Below are 25,250 nucleotides of genomic sequence, written 5' to 3' on the forward strand. Positions count from 1 at the left end.
AAATAAGCCATTCATGGGTGAAAGATCATTAATCGGGAGATCGGTGTATATGACAGATATATACAAACATGATCCGATCAGCACCATATTCTGGAAGTATGTGTAGGCGTCTTATACAACTCACCGTACTAAATTTCAGAAAAATTGGATAATAAATACGTAATTTGTGGTTGAGACACCTTAAATCGGGAGATATGTGGCAGATATAGCCTATAGTCGATCTGAACCATACTCCGCACGGACAATGAAGGTCCCAACACAACTCATTGTGCTACATTTCAGTGAAATTGAATAATAAATGCAGCTTCTATGGGCCGTAAAGCTTAAATCGCGAGATCGGTTTATATGGCTGCTATACCAAGATATTGCCCAATGTGAACCATATTCAATGCAGATGTCTAGGGTCTCAAGATAACTCGCTGTGGAAATTTCAGCAAAATTGGTTAAATCGGTCTAAATGGGGCCTATATTAAGACATTGTCCGACCTGGACCATTTTCGATGCAGATGTCAAGGGACCTAAAACAACTTGCTATGCCAAATTTGAGCGAAATAAGATAATAAATAAGGCTTCTATGGCCCTTACACCCTAAATCGTGAGATCGGTCTACAATATATGGGGACTATATCAAGATACTGTCAGATCTGAACCATATTCGATACAGGTATAGAGGGTCACAAGATAACTCACTGTGTCCAATTTCAGCGAAAACTGGTAGTAAATGGGGCTTTTATTGGCTTTAGGCCTTAAATAAGGAGATCGGTCTTTATGGACCATATTCGATACAGATATAGAGCATCACAAGATAACTCACTGTGCCAAACTTCAGCGGAAACTGGTAGTAAATGCGGCTTCTATTGGCTTTGGCCTTAAATAAGGAGATCGGTCTATATGGGGACTATATGAAGATGGTGTCCGATCTAGACTATATTTGATGCAGATGTCAGGAGTCCCAAGATAACCCACTGTGTTAAATTTCAGCGAATAATTAATATGTCTTCTATGGGCCTTAGACCCTAAATCTAGAGCTCAGTCTATATATATAAAGATATTGTCCTATCTGGGCCATATTCGACGCAGATGTTTAGAGTCCGAAGATAACTCACTGTGCGAAATTTGGGCAAAATTGGTTAATATATGCGGCTTCTATGGGCTTTGGACCTTAAATCCGGAGATCGGTCTCTACGAAGCCTATATCAAGATATTTTCCGATATAGACCATATTCGATGTAGTTGTTGAGGGCTTCAAGATAACTCACTGTGCGAAATTTCAGGGAAATCGGCAGATCGGTTTCTATGGGGGCTATATCGAGATATTATCTGCTACGGTCCACAGCAAAACGGATGTCAAGGGTCCTAAAACATCTCACTATGCCATATTGATTACATTCCTATCAAAGTTTTAGCTCAATAATAATGGGAATCCTTTTTTATGCCGAGCCCGGAAGGCGTGGTACAGTGCGACACCACTTGTAATATTAGTTATTACCTTACACCTCAACCTCACAAATGTCACCAGCTTTTGTAAGATATGTTTAGGGTAAGGTTATACCCTAAGTGAGAGTCCTTTACAGACTCACTCAATTTAAAATCCATTTTGATACCACAGCAGCGACAGACCAAGGCCTCTGGTGGAAATCGAACCCAAGATCCCGCAAAGAACAAGCTAGGATACCGCTGCCATTTTTTTTCTGATGTTCACTCCAGGATTTGAACCCAGGCGTTCGGCGTCATAGGCGGACATGGTAGCCTCTGCCCCACGGTAGCCTCCTATATAAGCTGATAAACTTCCATGTAAACCGATTTCACATCTTAAATTTTTGCTTGATTTGGGGGACATTATTTACGTACAGCACTGTTCATAAGTTTTAATGATCCCCTTCTTAATTAATTTCAGCAATAGCCTCGTCTTCTCACCATTCGTATCTCCATCCATAGGATTTTCATAGCCCTTCCGATCGTTTCGCTGTTCCAAAATTTTTCATGCGCATAGGTCGTCCACGCCCCCAACTTGGACTGCTTCGATCCAAAAGGCTTCGGTTAACCCGAAGTTTATTGATGGCAGTCTTCTGGCCTTCACTGCCAAATCGTCTGCTATTTCATTCCCCTTACCCCGCTATGGCCTGTCACCCAAACAATGCGGATCGTGCCATCCTCTGAGAAGGTGCTCATCTCCTTCTTACAGGGAACAGGATGGCCATTGGTTATCTAAAGGCGCCAATAACCCGCCTTGTACAAAAATAACTTAAAATGCCTATAACTCCTTCATTAGTACTTGGTCCAACTATCATATCCGTGGCAATGATTGAATATACGACTCAACACAGGTAATTGCTACAGTATTGCACGCCTCTTCCCCTCTTTTTCAAGCATAAAGTATCTATATGGGGTCCTCCACTTAAGGTTTTTGGTCATGTTTCGGTTGATGTTGTAGCAGTTTTTGTGTTCTATCTTTCGTCTGCTTGATTCTGTTGAGTGTCAAGATCTAGGACCTCTGCGACTAAAATAGGGTGCATCCACAGGGATCTGGGAGGCGGTCGTTCTCCAAGGACTAGATTCACCCGGTAGCTATTTACCGCATCCACTACCCTGTCTGCATGAATGTTGTCTAGATCCGCTGGATCTAGAGGTTCTATTTCGTAGCGCTGAACCTCACGCTCTAAATCATGTAGATCAAACAGCCCAAAAGGCATAGACAGCATGTAGTTATGTCTTCGCACTGGTAGGATCATTGTCTCCTAATGGAGGTGGTTCACATGAGAACTGAGAGGACAGCCCGTTGCAGTTCGGAGGACGGCATTCTGACAGATCGGAATATTACTTACCACAAACACCCACGGTTTCTAGAGCAAATTTCTTAAAAATTTGTTGTAGATTTCAATTCTGAAGACAGACAGAATACTTTTTGGACCTTTTAAATTGTCCCACCCCTATGGTCATGTCAACCTACAGCTCATACAGCTGGTGGTACATAAGACGCTGATATTTTTCGTCAACACAGATTGTTATTTGATAAAGATTTTTCTTTTCAATATTCAAATCACTTTCCACTTTAACTTCCCGTGGAGTAGAAATTTGTCTATGCTCCAACACAAAATGTTTTCATTATTTCACTTAATACTCACATTTGTTGTCACCATTTGCGAGGGCATAGCACGCGTTAGTATGCAATTTAAATTTGCCAATTCGCACCTCATAATAATTTGTCAAAAAGGCGGCATATAAATAATTGTTGTAATTTCGTTAGAAATTAAAAATGTTTGGCCAGCTATTAATTTGTGGATGTTGCACGAGTTGTTGGCAATGCCTTCAAAATAGGCTATTAAAAATGTAATTAATTTTTGTTGTTGTCGGCACGGAATTTTTTCTAAGTGAAATGGTGTGTTTTTTTCTAAATATAAATTGCAGCACACGGCGGGTGGAGAGTCTATGAAATAGTTGAAAAAGGAGATTTTTCACTGACTTGTAGAGTTAAACTTTTTATGAGTTACATATTAGTGGGTACTTTTAGAAAAAATAGATTTTAGGTTACAAAATTTGCTCAACGGCATTCCATTACGAAGCATCCGAGAGACTTCTATGATATCAAAAAATTGTGTCCACATTAAGTTTTACCTTAATGAAAACCTAGCTCCATTTAGCACAATCAAAACGATGTGTCGCTGAATGATTCTTCCTCATGGAGGAGTATTACGCTACCCAAGTCATTCCTGAAAAATGTCGATGCCTTCTTAAGCAGAATCCAAACGACGTGTCGCTGAACGACGTGTCGCTAAACGACTCTTCTTACGCTACCCAAGTCTTCACAAATGTCGCCGGTAAACCACCCCTGAAAAATGTTGCTGATGTTCTTACCAAGCATTCAGCATTATGAACGGAGATAACCTTTGGCCAAAAAAAATTCTGAAAATGCTATTAATTTTAATTGGGTCTGCAACGCTGGGCTTATTCAGACCACAGTTGATAGAAGGCAGGGTTGGTCATATTTGTACGGTGGAGAAGGAAAAGCTTAAGTTATCTAAAGGTTAGCTTAAAACGTTGCGTGATAGAGTAATCAAGGCCAAGTAGTTCTATCATCCCTGTTATAGTTAGGTCTAAATACTAACGGCATGCGTTAGCTTGCGGCTACGTGAGTCAACTAAAACGTACCTTAGAAAGACAGGAAAGTCACTGAGTTATCATATTTTCAATATCTGCAAAGGAAATTATTTTGAATGTTGCCGCTACCTTTGTTTTTTACAATTATCGACAAATTGTTCGAGTACTTGGCATGCCGGCAATTCATTAGGCAAGAAATCATTAAATATTCAGCTATCATTTCTTTTTAATTACAATAGCAGAATTGTAATTTAAATGCAAGTGTTATTTCAGTGGAAATAGAAGTGTGTGGGGTGTGCAATGAAATGCAATGCAACAAAGTTCCGTAATTATCTGAAATGTTGCATATTTAAGTGTAGAAATTTTATTTCAATATTGTTCAGTATTGAGGAAGTGTTGAAAGATAAATGTCTCATAATATTTTTATTTAATGCTTACATTTTTCTTTTCTAGAAAATGATGTATATCTAGAGAATGACGTGTGCAATAACAAATAATGTTGTGAATTAAAAAAATGCATTTTTGTCATGACAAAAAGAAAAATTCCTTAATAATCCCCAGAATATCACATGACAATATATTTGTTCTCATCAATTTTTTGTGACAATAGAGGGGCCTGGTCTCATTTGACACGCATTACCTTGTTAAGGCGATGTAGGCATTTTAAGTTATCTTCTCAGGCAGCCATTAAATCCCTGAAGAACGTATTTCTGAACAATGAAACCGCCCTCGACTGTCGCAGATCTCTCAAAGAGATGGCTGAACAGTTCAAAATTCACCTGTTCTGGGTGCCGGGCCACAGAGATATCCCAGGGAGTTATAAAGCGGAAGAGCTTGCGAGACTACCCTACAAATTCCAGGGAAACTGGAATCTGTGGGTAAACCTCTAGCGACGTGTATGCTAAGTTTACAGTATCAGGCCCGAAGGGCAATGAATGATAGATGGACACAAAGAGTGGGCTGTACCCATTCCAAAACTATGTGACATAATCTAGACTTAAAGAGGTCAACCGCTTTGCTGTCACTGACAAGAACAGTCGCCTCAGTCATTGTGTCCGCCATGACAGGTCACTGTCTTTTTTAGCTTTTAGAGGGCGCAATTCTTATCCGATTTGGCTGAAAGGTATTCCATGTGGCGTTTTGGTATGACCTCCAAAAACTGTACCTATTATGGTCTAAATCAGTCTATAACCAGATAAAGCCGCCATATAAATTGTTCTTTCGATTTGAATTCTTGAGCCTCTGGAGGTTCAATTTTGCAAAGTTTGGTCTAAGTCGCTTCATAACCTTATGTATCTGCCATATAACCGATCTCCCGATTAGACTTCTTGAGCCTGTACAGGGCGCAATTCTTATACGATTTGGGTGAAATGATAAATGTGGCGTTTTGTTATGACCTCTAAACCACTGAGCCTAGTATGTTCTAAATAAGTCCATGACTTTATATAGCCGCCATATAAATTGTTCTTTCGATTTGACTTCTTGAGCCGCTAGAGGTCGCAATTCTTATCAAATTTGACTGAAATTTTGCGTATGTCGGTATGATTTCAAACATCTGTGCGTAGTATGGTCTAAATCAGTTTATAACCTGATATAGCTGCCATATAACCCCATCTCACATTTTGTCTTTCCTCTGGAGGGCACAATCGATTTGCCTGAAATTTTGGAGGTGCTATTTTTCTATAACTTCTTACAGCCATGACAAGTACGGTGCATATCGGCCAATAACTTGATATATTGGGTTGCCAAAAAGTAATTGCGGATTTTTTAAAAGAAAGTAAATTAATTTTTAATAAAACCTAGAACGAACTTTAATCAAATATATTTTTTTTACACTTTTTTTCTAAAGCAAACTAAAAGTAACAGCTGATAACTGACAGAAGAAAGAATGCAATTACAGAGTCACAAGCTGTGAAAAAATTTGTCAACGCCGACTATATGAAAAATCCGCAAATACGTTTTGGGCAACCCAATACATACATAGCTCATATTGAAAAAGTCATTCAAAGAACTTGACAAACGCAATCCATGGTGGAGGGTAATAAGATTCGGCCCGGCCGAACTTAGCACGCTTTTATTTGTTTTTTTTTTTAATACCCTCCACCATAGGATGGGGATTACATTAATTTCGTCATTCCGTTTGTAACACCTCAAAATATGCGCCTAAGACCCCATAGAGTGTATCTATATTCTTGATCGTCACGACATTTTAAGTCGATCTAGCCATGTCCGTCCGTCCGTCTGTCAAAATCACGCTAACTTACGAAGGAGTAAAGTTAGGCGCTTGGAATTTTGCACAAATACCTCTTATTAGTGTAGGTCGGTTGGAATAGTAAATGGGTCAAATCGGCCCGTGTTTTGTTATAGCTGCTATATAACCCGACCTTGGGTCTTGACTTCTAGAGCTTCTGGAGGGCGCAATTCTTTTCCGATTTGGCTGAAATTTTGCATGAAGTGTTCTGGTATGACTTCCAACAACTGTGCTAAGTATAGTCTATATCAGTCCAAAAAGAATTTGACAAATGCGATCCATGTTGGAGGGTATATAAGATTCGGCCCGGCACGCTTTTATTTGTTTAGAATCAAATTCATCATAAGTACCAAACAGGTGACAACACAATAAATCTTATGTTATCTGTTATCTTTTATCGCATTAAATCGATAACTATACAGTACAAATATGCGATACGACTTAAGACCGCAAATGTGAAGCAAATGCAATATACCATACTTCTTATCTCTACTCACCTCGAAAATAGCTCAATGTTTATGAAAACATATTCACCACTGTCAATCATATTCAACTCTTCGGCTGTTAACATTATTTTTCGTATAGATTGAGGATCGGCACACATAATAATAACTGTAACGAGAGAGAAAGAGAGAGAGCAAGAGATATAGTAAGAAAACAAATAAAAACGTAAATAGAAAACATTTGTTCATTTCAATGACTTTCGCTGCTAATGACAAAAGTGTAAGAGATAAATTTTTGTAATAAATTATAATAGATTACGCTTTTTATTGCGCCATACCCTCGTTGCAATGTAAATTACCACTACTATGGGCAAATTGGCATGTAAGTATGTAGGTGAGTACATACGTATGGAAAGTTCACTAAACAATAGCAAAACCCACAGCAAACACTCATTTGTCGTTGTCATCTCCCTGCACTGAGTTATGATTATCAATTATCATTAGAAATGAGTGCCATGACAAAAGAAATGTGCAAAATAATTATTTATATTTTTGTTTTAGTTTGTTTTTTAGCAATTTTCCACAGAGTCATCAATGATGCAGATTTAGTAGGTCGTAGCATTAGAATTCAAGGGGTGGATACAATAGGGTTTATAGTTAACCACAACAACTTGTTGGACGATATATATCTACTTTGAGTTGTCTTTTGTTTCGTTATAAATAATGCCGTTATTCTCATGCTGGTGTTGCCATATGTCTACACAAAGAACAACAGATGTTACATTTTGCTATTGCGAAATTAAACCTCTATATTTACCACAATTAACCGCGGACAGTCAGCGATTTTCGAGAGGAAAGTCTCAGTGAGGAGTCCGGTGGCACTGGCTCTTAATTAAATACTGAGTGCCAATGATACTCGAGATGATAAGGCGAGTTATTCGCGCCTTCAAATGACCAATGGCCAACATCAGCGTCTGTTCCCAGATTAGGGGCGGCTGGAGGCGAACGTCGGATCATGGAGAAATCGGCTCGCCACAACGAGGGATACATGTGCAATCCCACAAAACCCATGCGGTTGGGGCGCTGGGCCAGTAACCCGCCCCCGGAAAACTATGAGAACTAATGAGAAACAAAGGAATAGGAAAAACGGACCTTCCTAACGTTGACTACCCACGCAAACGAAAAAAGGACCATGATTTGCGGATCTGCACCTGGAATATCCGCACTTTTTTTAGAGAAGTTGCAGTGTACGCGCTGACGGATGTATTAGAGAAGTACAAGGCAAATATTACCTCCTTACAGGTAATGCGATGGACTGGGAATGGCGTCACTACAACACCAAACGGTGACGAACTATACTATAGCTGCTATAACACGAGTCATGAATTTGGCTGTGGATTTGTGGTTAATCGGAGACTGAAACACCTTGTCTCCAGCTTTACTCCGGTGGATGAGAGGCTAGCCACAATCCGCATAAAAATTCTTCAACATCAGCCTTATTTGTGCCCATGCCCCGACGGAAGACAAAGACGAGCAGACCAAGGATATTTTCTACGAGCGCCTAGAGAGAGAATATGACCGCTGCCCCGCCCATGATATTAAAATCGTTCTGGGAGATTTTAATGCGAAGATAGGGAAGGAAGAAATTTTAAATCGGTGCATAACCTTATGTAGCTGCCATATAAACCGATCTTGGGTCTTGACTTCTTGAGCCTCTAGAGGGCGCAATTCTTATCCGATTGGAATGAAATTTTGCACGACGTGTTTCGCTATAACTTCCAATATCTGTGCTAAGTTAGGTTCAAATCGATCAATAACCTGATATAGCTGCCATATAAACCGATCTTGGGTCTTGATTTCTTGTTAGAGGGTGTTTTGTTAAGATGTCCAACAACTGTGCCAAGTATGGTTCAAATCGATCCATAACCTGATATAGCTGCCATATAAACCGATCTTGGGTCTTGACTTCTTGAGCCTCCAGAGGGCGCAATTCTTATCTGATTGGAATGAAATTTTGCACGACGTGTTTTGTTAAGATGTCCAACAACTGTGCCAAGTATGGTTCAAATCGATCCATAACCTGATATAGCTGCCTTATAAACCGATCTTGGGTCTTGACTTCTTGAGCCTCCAGAGGGCGCAATTCTTATCTGATTGGAATGAAATTTTGCACGACGTGTTTTGTTAAGATATCCAACCACTGTGCCAAGTATGGTTCAAATGGATCCATAACCTGAAATAGCTGTCATATAAACCGATCTGGGATCTTTATTTCTTGAGCCTCTAGAGGTCGCAATTTTTATCCGATTTGCCTGAAATTCTGAACGACGGATCCTCTCATGACCATCAACATACGTATTTATTATGGTCTGAATCGGTCTATAGCCATATACAGCTCCCATATAAATGGATCACTCTATTTGACTTCTTGAGCCCCCAAGGGCGCAATTCTTATTCGAATTGGCTGACATTTTACGCAGGTCTCCAAGATATAATTTAATTGTGATCCGAACCGGACCATATCTTGATATCGCTCTAATAGTAGAGCAAATCTTTTTTTTGTCCTCTTTTTGCCTAAGAAGAGATGGCGGAAAAAGAACTCGACAAATGCGATGCATGGTGGAGTGTATATAAGATTCGGCCCGACCGAACTTAGCACGCTTTTACTTGTTTTCTTTCATATAAAAGTGATTAATATTTATTATTTCATAATGAACCGGCATTTTACACGTGTTGTAGATTGCAATTATGAAGCAGCTGCTATCACTCTGTTCATTGCTGGTAATAGTCAAACTGATATCAGCTGTTGTAAAACTGAAACCAAAGAAGATGTCATTAAAGGTGATAAGAGATGTATTTTACAAAAGCCCACAACGACATCTAGATGTATCTAAACAAATGTTTGACAGAGGGAGCATTCCTCAACACCTTGAAAAAGCTGTAATTGAAATTTATAACTAGGGGGCAACAGTGAACAAGGCCTATCATAAGCGTAACAGCCGCTCTGCTTGAATTTTTATTTTTAGTCCAAACGCTTCCCCTTTTTCAATAAAATGCCCAACAGAAATTTCTCCATACAGTCACCCTGATTTGTGGCCTAGTGAGTAAATACTCGTAAACCTTTGGAATAATGATAACAACAACCAAATAATAGTATCTGCATGGTCATAATAAAAATAATTACTTTATGGTAGCTATTTTTAGTTTGGAGTTGCCTTCCAGTTTCGCTTGGATATCATTGAGGAAGGGGGTTTTTCACAGACATTTAATAAATGAATAGCATTGTCATCACAAATTAATTTCATTTTAATAAGTCCAGTATTGTCACAAGCTTTGGTGCTTTTATTTGATTTTGTTTTTGAGGAATTAGCTCATATCTATCCTCTGATACGTTTAGAATTCCTGCGTAAACAGTTCCTCTGTTCACCACACTTTTACCTGTTATCAGTTTTGCCACAACCTCTACAAATCAAAGAAATTATAGACACTCTCAATTTGTAGTTGGGACATTGACATGTAAAATAAATTCAAGCTCAATTAGAAACTAAATTGGATGGCCTCAATTGAATCGAATGCCACAATTCATTTTCAATAGTTATAGACAAATTGAATTTGAATTTTTTATATTGATGATATATAGTGTAAAGGGTGTTTTAGTTAGAATGATGGAAATCTCTTTTTATATCCTCCACCATAGGATGGGGGTACACTAATTTCGTCATTCCATTTGTAACACCTCGAAATATGCGTCTAAGTCCCCATACAGTATAAATATTGGGTTGCCCAAAAAGTAATTGCGGATTTTTTATATAGTCGGCGTTGACAAATTTTTTCACAGCTTGTGACTCTGTAATTGCATTCTTTCTTCTGTCAGTTATCAGCTGTTACTTTTAGCTTGCTTTAGAAAAAAAGTGTTAAAAAAGTATATTTGATTAAAGTTTATTCTAAGTTTTATTAAAAATGCATTTACTTTCTTTTAAAAAATCCGCAATTACTTTTTGGGCAACCCAATATATATATATTCTTGATCGTCATGACATTACAAGTCCATCTAGCCATGTCCGTCCGTCTGTCCGCTCGCCTGTCTGTCGAAAGTACGCTAACTTTCGAAGTAGTAAAGCTAGCCGCTTGAAATTTTGAACGAATATTTGCTATTAGTGTAGGTCGGTTGGGATTGTAAATGGTACACTTCGGTTCATGTTTTGATATAGCTGGCATATAAACCGATCTTGGGGCTTGACTTCTTGAGCCTCTAGAGGGCGCAATTCTTATCCGATTTGGCTGAAATTGTGCAGATATAGCTGCCACATAGGAAGCCACCGTAGCGCAGAGGTGAGCATGTCCGCCTATGATGCTAAACGCCTGGGTTCGAATCCTGGCGAGACCATCAGAAAAAATTTTCAGCGGTGCTTTTCCCCTCTTAATGCTGGCAACATTTGTGAGGTACTATGCTATGTAAAACTTTTCCCCAAAGAGGTGTCGCACTGCGGCACGCCGTTCGGAAAAGGAGACCCCTTATCAATGAGCTTAAAACTTAAATCGGACTGCCCTCATTGATATGTGAGAAGTTTGCCCATGTTTCTTAGTGGAATGTTCATGGGCAAAACGTGCCATATATAGAATTCAATTTGTGTTTATTTGTTCCGTATAGACTCAAAAACGGCCGAACCGATTTCCTTGTAATGTTCGCAGATTGTGTTCGTTGGTATGAAAGGAAACATAGGCTATAAAATCTTTGATATCGAGAGGGGGGGCGGACCCTCCCCTTACCCCAAAAGTACTACCCAAAAATGAAAGTGGACCAATCGGAACAATATGGCATTCAAATGAAAGGTATTCAAGAGTAGAGCACGAACTTCATAATAAAAGTTGGGTCCAAGTACCTGGGGCGCAGCCCCAGTCCCAAAACCCCTTAAAATAGGTTTATTTGACGATCATGATAATATGGGACTCAAATAAAAGATATTCGGGAGTAGTTTACGAATATGGTCAGGAAGAAGGAAAAGGCTTTATAATTTATTGATAACGAATGGGGGCGGACCTCCACCGTTACCCCAAAAACATCACCCAAAATCAAAAGTGGACCGATAAGGACAATATGGGTATCAAATGAAAAGTATGGCATACAAATTCATGTCGAAGTATAGGGGGTCACCCCACCCCCATAAAAACGCCCAAAATGGGCACATTAGCCAATCACGGATATATGGGACCCGGTTTGTTTGGAACGGAAGGGGGGCATAAGCACAACCCAAAACCAAAAGTGGACCGATCGGGACAATATAGGTATAAAATGAAAGGTATCGGAGAGTAGAATACAAATATGGTATTAAAATTTGAGTTTAAATACCCATCGGGCCCAAACTCCCCCAAACACACATATTGGACGTCCATTTCAATATGGGGCTCAAATAAAAGGTATTCGGTAGATTTCGAATCTGGTATACAAAATCAGATCGAAGTATAGGGGGTTAGGCCAACTCTCAAAAACGCCTTTAGACCCATTACAACTATACGATAGTTGGCAGAACTAATTTTCTTAAAATTTTCTTGTCTGGAATCAAACATAGGCTATATAATTTTTAGATATCGGGTGGAGGCGGACCCTTCCCGTTACACCAAAAACGCTACCCATATAGGAAAGTGGTCGAATGGGCACAATAAGGGTATCAAATGAAAGGTAATGGAGACCAGAACACGAGTGTGCTATTAAAAATTGGGTTCAAGTACCCAATTTGAATTTGATATCCAATTTTGGAGCCAAGTGTTTTGGGGTAAGCCCTAAAGCACCTCCTAAACATAACTCCATTTCCGTTGGGAATAAAGAACGAATTTGATATCTATTTTTAGCAAAAAGTGCCGGTGGCCGCCCCAAACCCAAATCATCCTCCAAACGGTTAAATTTTGCCGGCCATGGCAATATGGGGCTCAAATTAAAGGGATTTGGAAGTACATCACGAATTTGATATCCATATGAGAACATTACCCTAAGGAAGAACATTAACACCAGGAACCGAGAAGGGAAAAATTCTCACACATCCATGAGTGCTCTCCGATTCAAGTGGAAACTCAATGAGAGATCTTTTTTTATAGACGAGTCCGAACGGCATCCCGCAGTGCGATACCTTTTCGGGGAAATTTTTTTAAATGACCATGCATGGTATTGTACCTCGCAAATGTCGCCAACATTAAGAGGAGATAAACACCGCTTTGTCCGATGTTCTCGCCAGGATTCGAACGCACTCTGCGTCATAGGCTACAATGCCACGAATGCGATATCTGCATTCGGGGCGAAATGTCCCCACCCTTAAAAGATATTAGAGAGTTTAAGAAGGCGCAGCGAAGAGGGCACGATTCGGCTAGTATTTAATATATATTCCAAAACACTTATTTGTTGTTGTTGTTGTAGCAATGTGTTGTACACTGCTACTCGTCCAGGCGAGTAATGCAGTACTCTTCCAGATGAATATTTTATAAATCTTCCAAAGCACTCATCTGTTACTCGTACTCACGATTCTTTTGCGATTTTAAGATCTTCCAAGACTCCTCTGACTTACTCTTTAGTAACTCATATAGAAGATTCGCGGAACACTCTTCCGGAATATTCGTCTAGATGACACAACTTATAACGATTGGGGAATCGTCAACGATTCTTAGACGAGCTCGTCCGCGATCAAAACCTTAATCTAGAAGATTCTCGGAAGATTGTTTGGCGATCAAAAATGCTTGCTGGGCATAGTAAAATGTGGACAGCTCATATGTGACTCTGATAAGAATGTCTTATACATGTAATGTCTGTACGGCCGGGCCGATTCTTATATACCCTCCCCATGGATAGCATGTGTCAAGTTCTTTGTCCGGTATCTCTTTATACGCAAGCAAAGGATGGCTAAGAATTGCTATTTTATTGAAGCTATACCTGGTTATGGGAGGATTCGGGCCATACTTGGTTTGTAAGATGGAGACCATGTAGAAGTCATTGTGCAAAACTTCAGGATAGGCTTTTAGGGGCTCAACATGTATAATCGGGAGATCCGTTTATATGGAAGCTATATCAGCTATGGACCTATTAAGACCATAAGTCCTTGTGCAAAAATTCTGCAAATAAGAGAATAACTGCCGCTTTTAGGGGCTCAAGAAGTCAAATCAGGAAAGCTATATTAGGGTTAAATCCAATTCATACCATACTTGGCACATATGTTGTAGCTCGTAGAAGAAGTCATTGTATAATAAATACGCCCTCTAGAGGCTCAACAAGTTTAATCGGGATATCGGTTTATATGGAAGCTGCATCAGGTTTTTAACCGATTCGGGCCATGCTTGTTACATCTGTTAAATGTCATAGTACAAAATTTAAGCCAAATCGGGTAATACTTGCGCCCTCTAGAGGCTCAAGAAAACAAATCGCTAGATCGGCTTATATGGCAGCTATATTAAAACGTGAACCGATTTGAGCCATTTACCCCATTTACAATGTTAACCGACTTGCACTAATAAGAAGTTTTTGTGCAAATTTCGAGCACCTATCTTGACTCTTTCGAAAGATAGCGTGCTTACGACAAACAGGCGGACGGACTTGGCTGAATGGACTTTGAATGTCAAGACCATCAAGAATATTTACGTATACATTGTTGGGTCTCAGATCATTATTTCGATAAGCTACAAACGAAATGACGATGTTAGTATACCCCCATCCTATAGTGCAGGGTATAAAAATATGTTGGAATTACCGGACACACATTGGGGTCAGATTGAAAAGCATTTGTCTAGTTTATGGGTTATTTGTGTGTTTGTTTAGAATGTTTATCGCTTGAATTGTGGTGTGGTTTAGATAATGTTCTTGTGGTGTTTTTATATGCATGTCTGCCAAGCAGAGTCTTTGGATTTGTAGTTAATTTTATGTATTGGGTTGCCCAAAAAGTAATTGCGGATTTTTCATATAGTCGGCGTTGACAAATTTTTTCACAGCTTGTGACTCTGTAATTGCATTCTTTTTTCTGTCAGTTATCAGCTGTTACTTTTAGCTTGCTTTAGAAAAAAAGTGTAAAAAAGTATATTTGATTAAAGTTCACTCTAAGTTTTATTAAAAATGCATTTACTTTCTTTAAAAAAAATCCGCAATTACTTTTTGGGCAACACAATAGTATCTAAGAATGGTATTTTTAATAAAACAAGTCAAAGTGTGCTAAGTTCGGCCGGGTCGAATCTTATATACCCCCCACCATGGATCGCATTTGTTGAGTTCTTTTCCCGGTATCTCTTTTTAGGCAACCAAAGCATAAAATATAAGAATTGCTATGCTATTGGAGCAATATCAAGTTATGGTCCGTTTATACAGTAGAAGTCATTGTGTAAAATTTCTGCCATTCCGAATAAGAGTTGCGCCCTTTAGGGGCTCAAGAAGTAAAAAAGGGGGGTCGGTTTATATGGGAGCTGTATCAAGCTATAGACCGATTCAGACCATGTTGACACGTATGTTGAAGGTCATAGGAGAAGCCGTTGTACATAATTTCAGCCAAATCGGATAGGAATCGCTTTCTCTATAGGCTCAAGAAGTCAAGACCCCAGATCGGTTTATATGACAGCTATACCAGGTTACGGAACGATTTGAACCATATTTAACACAGTTGTTGGAAATAAAAACGAAACACGTCATGCCAAATTTCAGCCAAATCGAATTAGAATTGCACCCTCTAGAGGCTCAAAAAGTCAAGACCCTAGATCGGTTTATATGACAGCTATACCATGTTATGGACCGATTTGAACCATATTTGGCACAGTTGTTGTTATAATGAAACACGTCATGGCAAATTTCATTCAAATCGGGTTAGAATTGGGCCCTCTAGAGGCTCAAAAATTCAAGACCCTAGATCGGTTTATATGACAGCTATATAAAGTTACAAACCGATTTTAACCATACTTAGCACAGTTGTTTAAAGTCACAACGAAACACCCCATGCCAAATTTCAGTCAAATCGGATTAGAATTGCGCCCTCTAGAGGCTCAAAAAGTCAAGACCCCAGATCGGTTTATATGACAGCTATACCAGGTTATGGACCGATTTGAACCATACTTAACACAGTTTTTGGAAGTCATAATGAAACACGTCATGGCAAATTTCAGCCAAATCGGATGAGAATTGCGCCCTCTAGTGGCTAAAGATGTCAATATCGAAGATCGGTTTATATGGCAGGTATATCAAAACATGGACCAATATGGCCCATTTACCCCAAAGACAAGAGCTATGAATTTTGGCAATAATCGGTTTCGATTAATATAAAGCTCCCAAATATATAATTGGAACGATTTACCCTCATAAGGACGCAGTTACTACAATTCTCAAGGGATTTGCATGAAATTTAGTATGGAATATTTTAATGCCCATATGTAAGTCTCCGATAAAAATTTCTCCTTTATAGCTTGGGACCCTCTAATGTACACACATCGACAACTAACATTCATATCTCAACAACAATGCATGTGTCCTTAGTTTCTTTGATTATTTGTAGAAGTTCATGGCTTGAGTGGTACTTCTTTCTAGACTTTGTGTAATTAGCGACGTTTTATAGAATAATTGACGTCACCTATTACGTCAAGACCATGACAGCATTCAAACATAGCGGATATTTTAAAAAATATAAAAAAGACCAAATTTGAGAAGACACTAATTATGGGTATTTAGCATATAAAAAATGACAAACGCATATTAATTTAAACAAATTACGAACAAAAAATTCTAAAAATAATATCAAAAGAAATGCAAAATTTTTTCGGCCCGGTACTTTGGGACAATTAAAAACTTAAAGAAAACATGAGGCAAAAGAAAATTAAGCAAAAAATGGAAAATGTTCGGTAAACATTTCTTTGTCGTACATAAATTGCAATTACAATTTTAAGCTAAGGTGGCCAAGGCCATGACTCCTAGAGAGGGCGAACATTGAAATTTTCTCCCAGCTCTTTGTTCCCCTGCCTTTTTTTCTTTCCAATGTTCAATGTTCATTAACTTGCCGTTACCATCCAAGTTTTCTATCTTTCCTGTTTGTTTTCAACAAACATCAAGGGGACTGGAGTTTCCTACTTCATTCTCATCCTCTCCTTCCACAAAAGATGGAGGTGGTACAAAATTAAATTTTTTAAATATATTAAAAATTTTTTCTCTACTTTTTAAAGAATGTTTCAGTCTTAGATCCACTATTTTCAATAATAAATTCAAATTCCTTAATACATTGCTATTACAATAATAACAACAATAATGTTGACCAATTGACATTTTGATGCTTTATTAGGTTGTTTATAAATTAAATGCCACCATTTGAAAATAATTGAGTGCACATAAACATTGTGGTGACGCAATTCGAAATGGAATTGCATTTACATTTGGGAAATGCTTTTCAAAAAGATTTGTTTAGTTGTTTTGCCGTAATGTTTTGTCACCTTGTGATTTGTTCGGGGCATATTTTTGTCGAAATGCAAAATTATTTTAAAATGTTTGTTAGTTTCTTACTGGTGGGCCATTCCATTCCATCCTTACCTCAGTCTTAGAATCTATCGTTTGTTTGTGGTAGAGTGGCTGTAAAGAAAGTTGGCACAGTGCCCAAAATAGTTTTCCACCTGTTTTGACGTGAATCAGGTGTGAATGCATTTGGCACAGATCTTAGATGTACAATGGCTAATGCATCTATAAACAGGGTTGCCAACATGACATTTTTTTAAAACAAAATTTTTGAAAATATTTTTTAAATGAAATTTTTACAAATAGTATAAAATAATGTAAAACTTAGCCGGCCCGAATCCTGGGAACCCACCACCATGGATTCTGCTAAAAATTAAGTTGAACGGTATAATTTTATTCTAAATACCAAACTTCTGTCAAACCATCAAAAGTTCTAGGGAGCAATATTAGGTTATAGACTGAATTGCACCTTATTTGGCACAGTTGTTAGAAGCCGTAACACTGCATGAAAAATTTCAACCGAATCGGACAAAAATTGCGGCTTGTAAGGGTTCAAGAAGTCAAATCGGGCGATCGGTTTATATGGGAGCTATATCAGGTTATAGACCAATTTGAACCGTATTTGGCACAATTGGAAGTCATAACAGACATGCAAAATTTCGGCCAAATCAGACAAAAAATCCCGCTTTTAAGGGTTCAAGAAGTCAAATCGGGCGATCGGTTTATATGGGAGCTATATCAGGTTATAGACCAATTTGAACCGTATTTGGCACAATTGGAAGTCATAACAGACATGCAAAATTTCAGCCAAATCAGACAAAAAATCCCGCTTTTAAGGGCTAGAGAAGTCAAATCGGGAAATCGGTTTATATGGGAGCTATATCAGGATAAAGACCGATTTCAAACGTACTCAGCAAAGTTATAGGAAGTCATAACAGAACATCACGTGCAAAATTTCAGCCAAAGTGGGCAAAACTTGCTTCTTGTATGGACTCAAGAAATCAAATCGGGAAATCGGTTTATATGGGAGCTATATCAGCTTAGAAACCAATTGAGACCAAACTTGTCACAAATGTTGGAAGTCATAACAGACCACCACATGTAAAATTTCAGCCAAATCAAACAAAAAATCCCGCTTATAAGGGCTCGAGAAGTCAAATGGGGAAATCGGTTTATATGGGAGCTATATCAGGTTATAGACCGATTTCAAACGTACTCAGCACAGTTATAGGAAATCATAACAGAACATTACGTGCAAAATTTCAGATTGTGGCTTGTAAGGGTTCATGAAAATTTCAAATTGTGGCTTGTAAGGGCTCAAGAAGTCATATCAGGAAATCGATTTATATGGGAGCTATATCTAAATCTGAACCGATATGGCCCATTTGCCATCCCCAACGACCTACATCGATATTTAATATCTGTACAAAATTTCAAGCGGCTAGCTTTAGGCATTCGACCTCTATCGTGATTTCGACAGACGGACGAACATGGCCAAATCGACTCAGAACGTCGAGACTATCAAGAATATATCTACTTTATAGGGTCTTAGACGAATATTTAGCGGTGTTACAAACGGAATGGCTAGATTAGTATACCCCCATCCCATGGTCGTGGGTATAAAAAGTTAAAAAAAAAAAATTTTCAATATGAAACTAAAAGAAAATTTCCAAAAAACGTGTAAACATCTTCTTGACACAAAATTTTCCTAAAAATTTGTTTACTATCAAGGAAAAGGGAGCTTTTGCTACCCCTACCCAAGGAAAAGGGAACTACAGCTACCCATTCCCAAGTACAAAGGTACTAAAAACCCTCACCCAAAGAAAAGGGTACTAATACTACCCTTTCTCAAGGTAAAGGGTACTAAAACTACCCTAACCCAAAGGAAAGGGTACCAAAACTACCCTTACCTACGGGAAAAGGTGCCAAAACTACACTTACCCAAGGGAAAGGGTACTAAACCTCCCGCTTCCTATGGGAAAGGGTACTAAAACTACTGTTTCCTAAGGAAAATGTACTAAAACTACCCTTTCCTAAGGAAAGGGGTACTAAAACTATCCTTTAGTTAGGGAAAGGGTACTAAAACTACCCTCTCCTAAGGAAAGGGTACTAAAACTACCCTTTCCTAAGGAAAAGGGGACTAACACTAAACTTTCCTAAAGGAAATGGTACTAAAACTACCCTTACCCAAAGCGAAGGGTACTAAAACTACCCTTACCCAAGAGAATGGGTACTTAAACTAGCCATACCAAACGAAACAGTTATTAAAACTACCCTAACCCTAAGGAAATGTGACGAAACCATCCTTACCCAAAGGAAATGTTACGAAACCACCCTTACCCAAGGGTACCCTTTCCCTACTGTTACATAACCTACTGTTACATAAGGGAAAGGGTACCAAAACTACCCTTTCCTAAGGAAAAGGTACTAAAACTACCCTTTCCTAAGGAAAGGGGTACTAAAACTACTTTTTCCTAAGGAAAAGTGTAGTAAAACTACCCTTTCCTAAGGAAAAGGTACTAAAGCTACCCTTTATTAAGGGAAAGGGTACTAAACTACCCTTTCCTAAGGAAAAGAGTACTAAAACTACACTTTTCTAAAGGAAAGGATACTAAAACTACCCTTACCCAAGAGAATGGGTACTTAAACTAGCCATACCAAACGATAATGTTACTAAAACTAACCTAACCCAAAGGAAAGGATACCGAAACCACCCTTACCCAAGGGAAAGGGTACCAAAACTACTCTTACCTACGGCAAACTCCTGCTTCCTAAGGGAAAGGGTACTAAAACTATCTTTTCCTAAGGAAAAATTTACTAAAACTACCCTTTCCTAAGGAAAAGGTACTAAAACTACACATTCCTTAGGAAAGGGGTGCTTAAACTACCCTAAAGTAAGGGAAAGGGTACAAAAACTATCCTTTCCTAAGGAAAAATGTACTAAAACTACCGTTTCCTAAGGAAAGGGGTACTAACACTGCACTTTCCTAAAGGAAAGGGTACTAAAACTACCCTTACCCAAAGCGAAGGGTACTATAACTGCCCTTACCCAAGAGAATGGGTACCTACCTTCGGGAAAGGATACTAAAACTACCCTTACCAAGGGGAAATGGTACTAAAACTCCCGCTTCCTATGGAAAAGGTACTAAAACTACTCTTTCCTAAGGAAAGGGGTAATAAAACTACCCTTTAGTAAGGGAATGGGTACTAAAACTACCCTTTCCTAAGAGAAAGGGCTCTAAATCTAAACTTTAATAAGGGAAGGGGTAAAAAACTACCCTTTCCTAAAGGAAAACTTATTAAAACCACAATTTCATAAAGGAAAGGGTACTAAAATTAGCCGTTCCTAAGGGAAAGGGTACTAAAACTAGCCTTTCCTAAGGGAAGGGATACTAAAACTCCCTTTCCTAAGGGAAAGGGTATAAATAGCGGTTTTTCCTAAGGAAAAGGGTACTAAAACTACCCTTTCATAACGGAAAGGGTACTAAGACTACCCTTACCCAAAAAAAAGTGTACTGGAACTACCATTCCCCAAGAGAATGGGTAATAAAACTACCCTTACCCATGGGAAAGGATACTAAAAAGCCCGAACGGCGTGTCGCAGTGCGAAACCTCTTTGGGTAGAAGATTTTACATGGCTGCCATATTAAATGGTACAGTACCCCACAAATGTTGCCAGTATTAGGAGGGGAAAACAACCGCCGATCATTTTTATACCCAATACCGAAGGATGGGGTATATACATTGTGTCATTCCGTTAGCAACACATCGAAATATTTATTTCCGACTCTATAAAGTATTTATATAATCTTGATCGTTGTAAAAATCTAAGATGATCTAGCCATGTGACGATCTGTTTGTCCGTCAGTCTGTTGAAATCACGCTACAGTCTTTAGAAATTGAGATATTGCGATTTAACTTTGCACAGATTCTTTTTTGTCCATAGGCAGGTTGAGGTCGAAGATGGGCTATATCGGACTTTATCTTGATAGAGCCCACATACAGACTGATCTTCAGAATTACTTAAGTTACCCGTAACCAAGGAAAAGGGTATTCAAATTGCCCTTGACCATGTGTGCTAAAACTACCGCTATATAGGGGCCAAGGCACTTAAACTATTCTTACCCCAATGAAAGGGTAGTTAAACTAACCTTACCCAAGGGAAAGGGTACTGAAAATACCCTTACCCACGGGAAAGGGTACTAAAAATACCCTTACCCAAGGGAAAGGGTAATAAAAATACCCTTACCCAAGGGAGAGGATACTTGTTTTGAAATCACGCTACAGTCTTTTAAAATATTGATATTGAGCTGAAACTTTGCACAGATTCTTTGTTTGTCCATAGGTACGTTAACATCCAAATTGGGCTATAACGGACTATATCTTGATGTAGCCCCCATATAGACCCATCTGCCGATTTAAGGTCTTAGGCCCATAAAACCATTGTTATTGTCCGAGTTTGCTGAAATTTAGGACAGTGAGTTGTGTTTGGCCATTCGACATCCTTTTTCAATTTGGCCAAAATCGGTGCAGATTTGAATATAGCTGTCATATACACCGATCTCTCGATTTAAGGTTTTGGGCCTATAAAAGGCGCATTAAGTGTCCGATTTCGCTGAAATTTAGGACAGTGATTTATGTTAGGCCCCTCGACATCTTTCTGCTATATGGCACAGATCGGTCCAGATTTGGATATAGCTGCCATATGACCGATTTCTTGATTAAAAAAGTCTTGAGCCCTTGCAAAGGGAAAGGGTATTAGAACTTTCCTTCCCCAAGAGAATTGGTATAAAAACTACCCTACCCCGGGGGAAATTCTAAGTCGATATCGTCTTGTCCGTCCGTCTGTTTGTCAATAGGACGCTAACTTTCGGACGTGTAAAACTAGGCGCTTGAAATTTGGCAGAAATCGGTCCATGTTTTGATATAGCTCCCATATAAACCTTGAGCCTCTAGAGGGCGCAATTTTTAACCGATTTGGATGAAAATTTTTAAAATTTTGTTTAAAAAAAATTTCAATTGTAATGAGAGATAATAGTTGCAAAGGCGGCAACTCTATCCTTACATCATACGCAAATGCACGAAATGACGCTATCTGTAGCAGCAAAATTCGCGGTAAATAAATCAGGCACCTTGGAGAGGCTGTATGAATAGTTGAAAAGACCAGATGTTATTAAATGGAACATTAATTCAAATGATGCATAACAGCGGGTGTCAATTCTAGAAGAGAAATTGCATTTGGTTTCTTGACTTAAAACAAAAAAACAAAGAAATGCATTTGCAAAGATGGTGGTTGGGAAAATAGAAAAAAAAACGCTAAACCATTCATTGAAATTTCTTGGGTTTCATTAATTAGAAACAAAGGCAGTGGACTTTGAGTGTTAGTTTTGCTGTAAATAAACTTTAAGTATTTTATGAGAAGGAAACAACGAAAGCCATCATCATGTTGGCGGATATGGCTGAATCATTAGCATGTACCACCTTGGGGATTGTAATGAAATGCAGAAAGTCAATATAGTTTGCGTACGTGTTCTTTCATTCAATGAATGGCTAATGCGCAATGGAAGTGTAATAGAGATTTTTTTTATCATTCACCATACGATGGGGGGGTAATACTAATCTAGTGATTCCTTTGGTAATACCTTGAAATATTGATCTGCGGCGCCATATATTTTTGACATTTTAAATCGATATAGTCATGTTCGTCCCACTAAGGCCGTGCGCGTAAAGCTAGTCGCTCAAAATTTTGCATATACACTTTTTATTGATGTAGGTTGAGTGGGCTTGCAAATTGGCCATATCGGTTCAGATTTGAATATAGCTCCCATATAAAATGGTTCATGAAGCGCCTAGAAAGCGCAATTGTTATCCGATCAGGCTGAAACTTTGCAAGTAGTGTTCTGTTACGACTTTCAACAACCATGATGAGTATGATTCAATTTATTGTATAACCTTTTTTTCACGTAACCAACATCCAGGGGATGTCTGTATGCCTCCCCCTATATATGCAGTGCATTGCGTTGGCCATTAGCAAAGTTTAGGGTTGGAGGGGGGAAAGAGAGAGTAGTGTTTATTGATATTCGTCTTTTCTGAACGTCATTGTCGGTGGGAAAGACATTAGCCGCAAGTCGATTCCACATATGAATGGTTCGGTTGACTGGCCAATCAATTAGAAACGGGTGTGAGTTCCTGGCAAGTCTTGTATTCCCGGTGTACATCCTAACGTCAGGCATAAGAAGACGAATATCCCTGGAATACAAATGCAAATTGAAAATTTTGCCCATGAACATTCCACTAAGGAACAGGGGCAAACTTCTCACCTATCAATGGGTGCAGTCCGATTCAAGTTTAAGCTCAATGATAAGGGGACTCCTTTTTATAGCCGACTCCGAAAGGCGTGCCGCAGTGCGACACCTCTTTGGAGAGAAGTTTTACATGGCAAAGTACCTCACAAATGTTGCCAGCATTAGGAGGGGAAAGCCACCGCTGAACAATTTTTCTGATGGTCTCGCCAGGATTCATAAAAGCCTAGAGAAATGGTTTGATTTTCATACAAAATTTTCCCAAAAATTATTTTTTTGAAGTTCTTTCACATCATCTAACTAAAACATTTTGTTTATAATTTTGATTTTTGGTTTAAATATTAAAACGTCAAAACTCAATTTGGAAATTATAGTTCAACCATCACAAGCATTGTGATTTTTATTTATTTTTGTGTTGAAATATGCTTTCATTGTGGCTATTGGCTCCATTGACTTTTGGTGAATGAGTTCTCCTACTTCTCTGCCTCCTACTCTACTCTAATTGCTTTCTATGTGAAGTGAATTGTCCATATTTCCTTATGTACGACATGAGTGTATTTGAATATGGGCGATTCGTACATTCCATGCCGTTGAGTAGTATGGCAAAGCGTGAAACGTGCATTACCCACAAAAAATACACCGCTACTGGTGATTTCGAGGAAGCCAACTTGAATGTAAACAAATAAAGTGGAGATAAAAAACAACAACAAAATAAAAATATAAACAAAATAATCTAAGAGAACGTGTCAAAAATATATTTCTTTTTTTTTACGAGCCCAGACATGTTGTCTGGCACAATGCAAAGTTTCAATGTTGTGCCGTTGGCATCAAAGCGCCTTTTTCGGGGGTTTATGTTAACGTTTTGAATGAGTTGTGTTGTTCACTTTGTGTTATGGATTAGTCATTAATGTGTCAATAAGTGATTTATGTGCGAATTTGATTAGGGCGCTTTTTTTGGGTAGTGAGTGATGTGGATGAAAGAAGCCTCAAATCTGGTCATTAACATTTGCAATAAAAATGGAACTATACATGAATCTTGTAACTGAATTGGGGTTTGGGTATTTCGAAAGGGTCCCGCAGGACCACTGATGATAGAGAGTTGCAAATTGGAGACGGTGTACGTTCCAGGACTAAGAGTTCCTGAATATCCAAGGTAATTAAACATATTGGGCGACATTTCAGAACAAACTGCGCTTCCCAAAAGAGCAGCGAGATTAAAAAAAAACATTTTTTTGCAGTTTATTGTCTTTTGATGTTGGTTGACGAAGATCAACAGAACAAGTGAAAGCGTGATAAGTGAGGCCGGACCGAATCTGATATACCCTCCACCACGGATCGGTATCTCTTTGTAGGCAAAGAAAAAAATAAAATTTGCCATGGTATTGAAGCTATATCAGGTTATGGACCGATTCAGGCTATACTTGCTTTGGGTGTTGGAGACCATAGTGGAAGTCATTGAGCAAAATTTAACCAAATCTGATAAGACATGGGCTAAGAAGCAAATTCGGGAGATCGGTATATACGGGAGCTATATCAGATTATCCACGGATTTAGACCATACTTGCTACATTTGTTGAAAGTCATACCAAATCGATATGTGCAAAATTTCAACCAAATTGGATAAGAATTACGCCCTCTAGAAGCTCAAGAAATCTAACCGGGAGATCGGTTTATATGACGGCTATATCAGATTATGGACTGAT

At 38.7% G+C, this 25,250-nt stretch overlaps 1 protein-coding gene across 3 annotated transcripts in view; it reads right to left on the reverse strand.

Annotated features, from left to right (window-relative positions):
- Positions 1-25,250, reverse strand: part of LOC106081887 (atrial natriuretic peptide receptor 1) — a 256,721-nt gene that overhangs the window by 39,690 nt on the left and 191,781 nt on the right. For all 3 annotated transcript variants that reach the window (XM_059361874.1, XM_059361875.1, XM_059361876.1), the window contains one exon: positions 6,847-6,961. In XM_059361874.1, the coding sequence (XP_059217857.1) occupies positions 6,847-6,961 (115 nt within the window). The remainder of the gene's footprint in view (positions 1-6,846; positions 6,962-25,250) is intronic.

This window comes from Stomoxys calcitrans, chromosome 2 (genome assembly GCF_963082655.1).
Source record: "Stomoxys calcitrans chromosome 2, idStoCalc2.1, whole genome shotgun sequence".
Taxonomy (NCBI): domain Eukaryota; kingdom Metazoa; phylum Arthropoda; class Insecta; order Diptera; family Muscidae; genus Stomoxys; species Stomoxys calcitrans.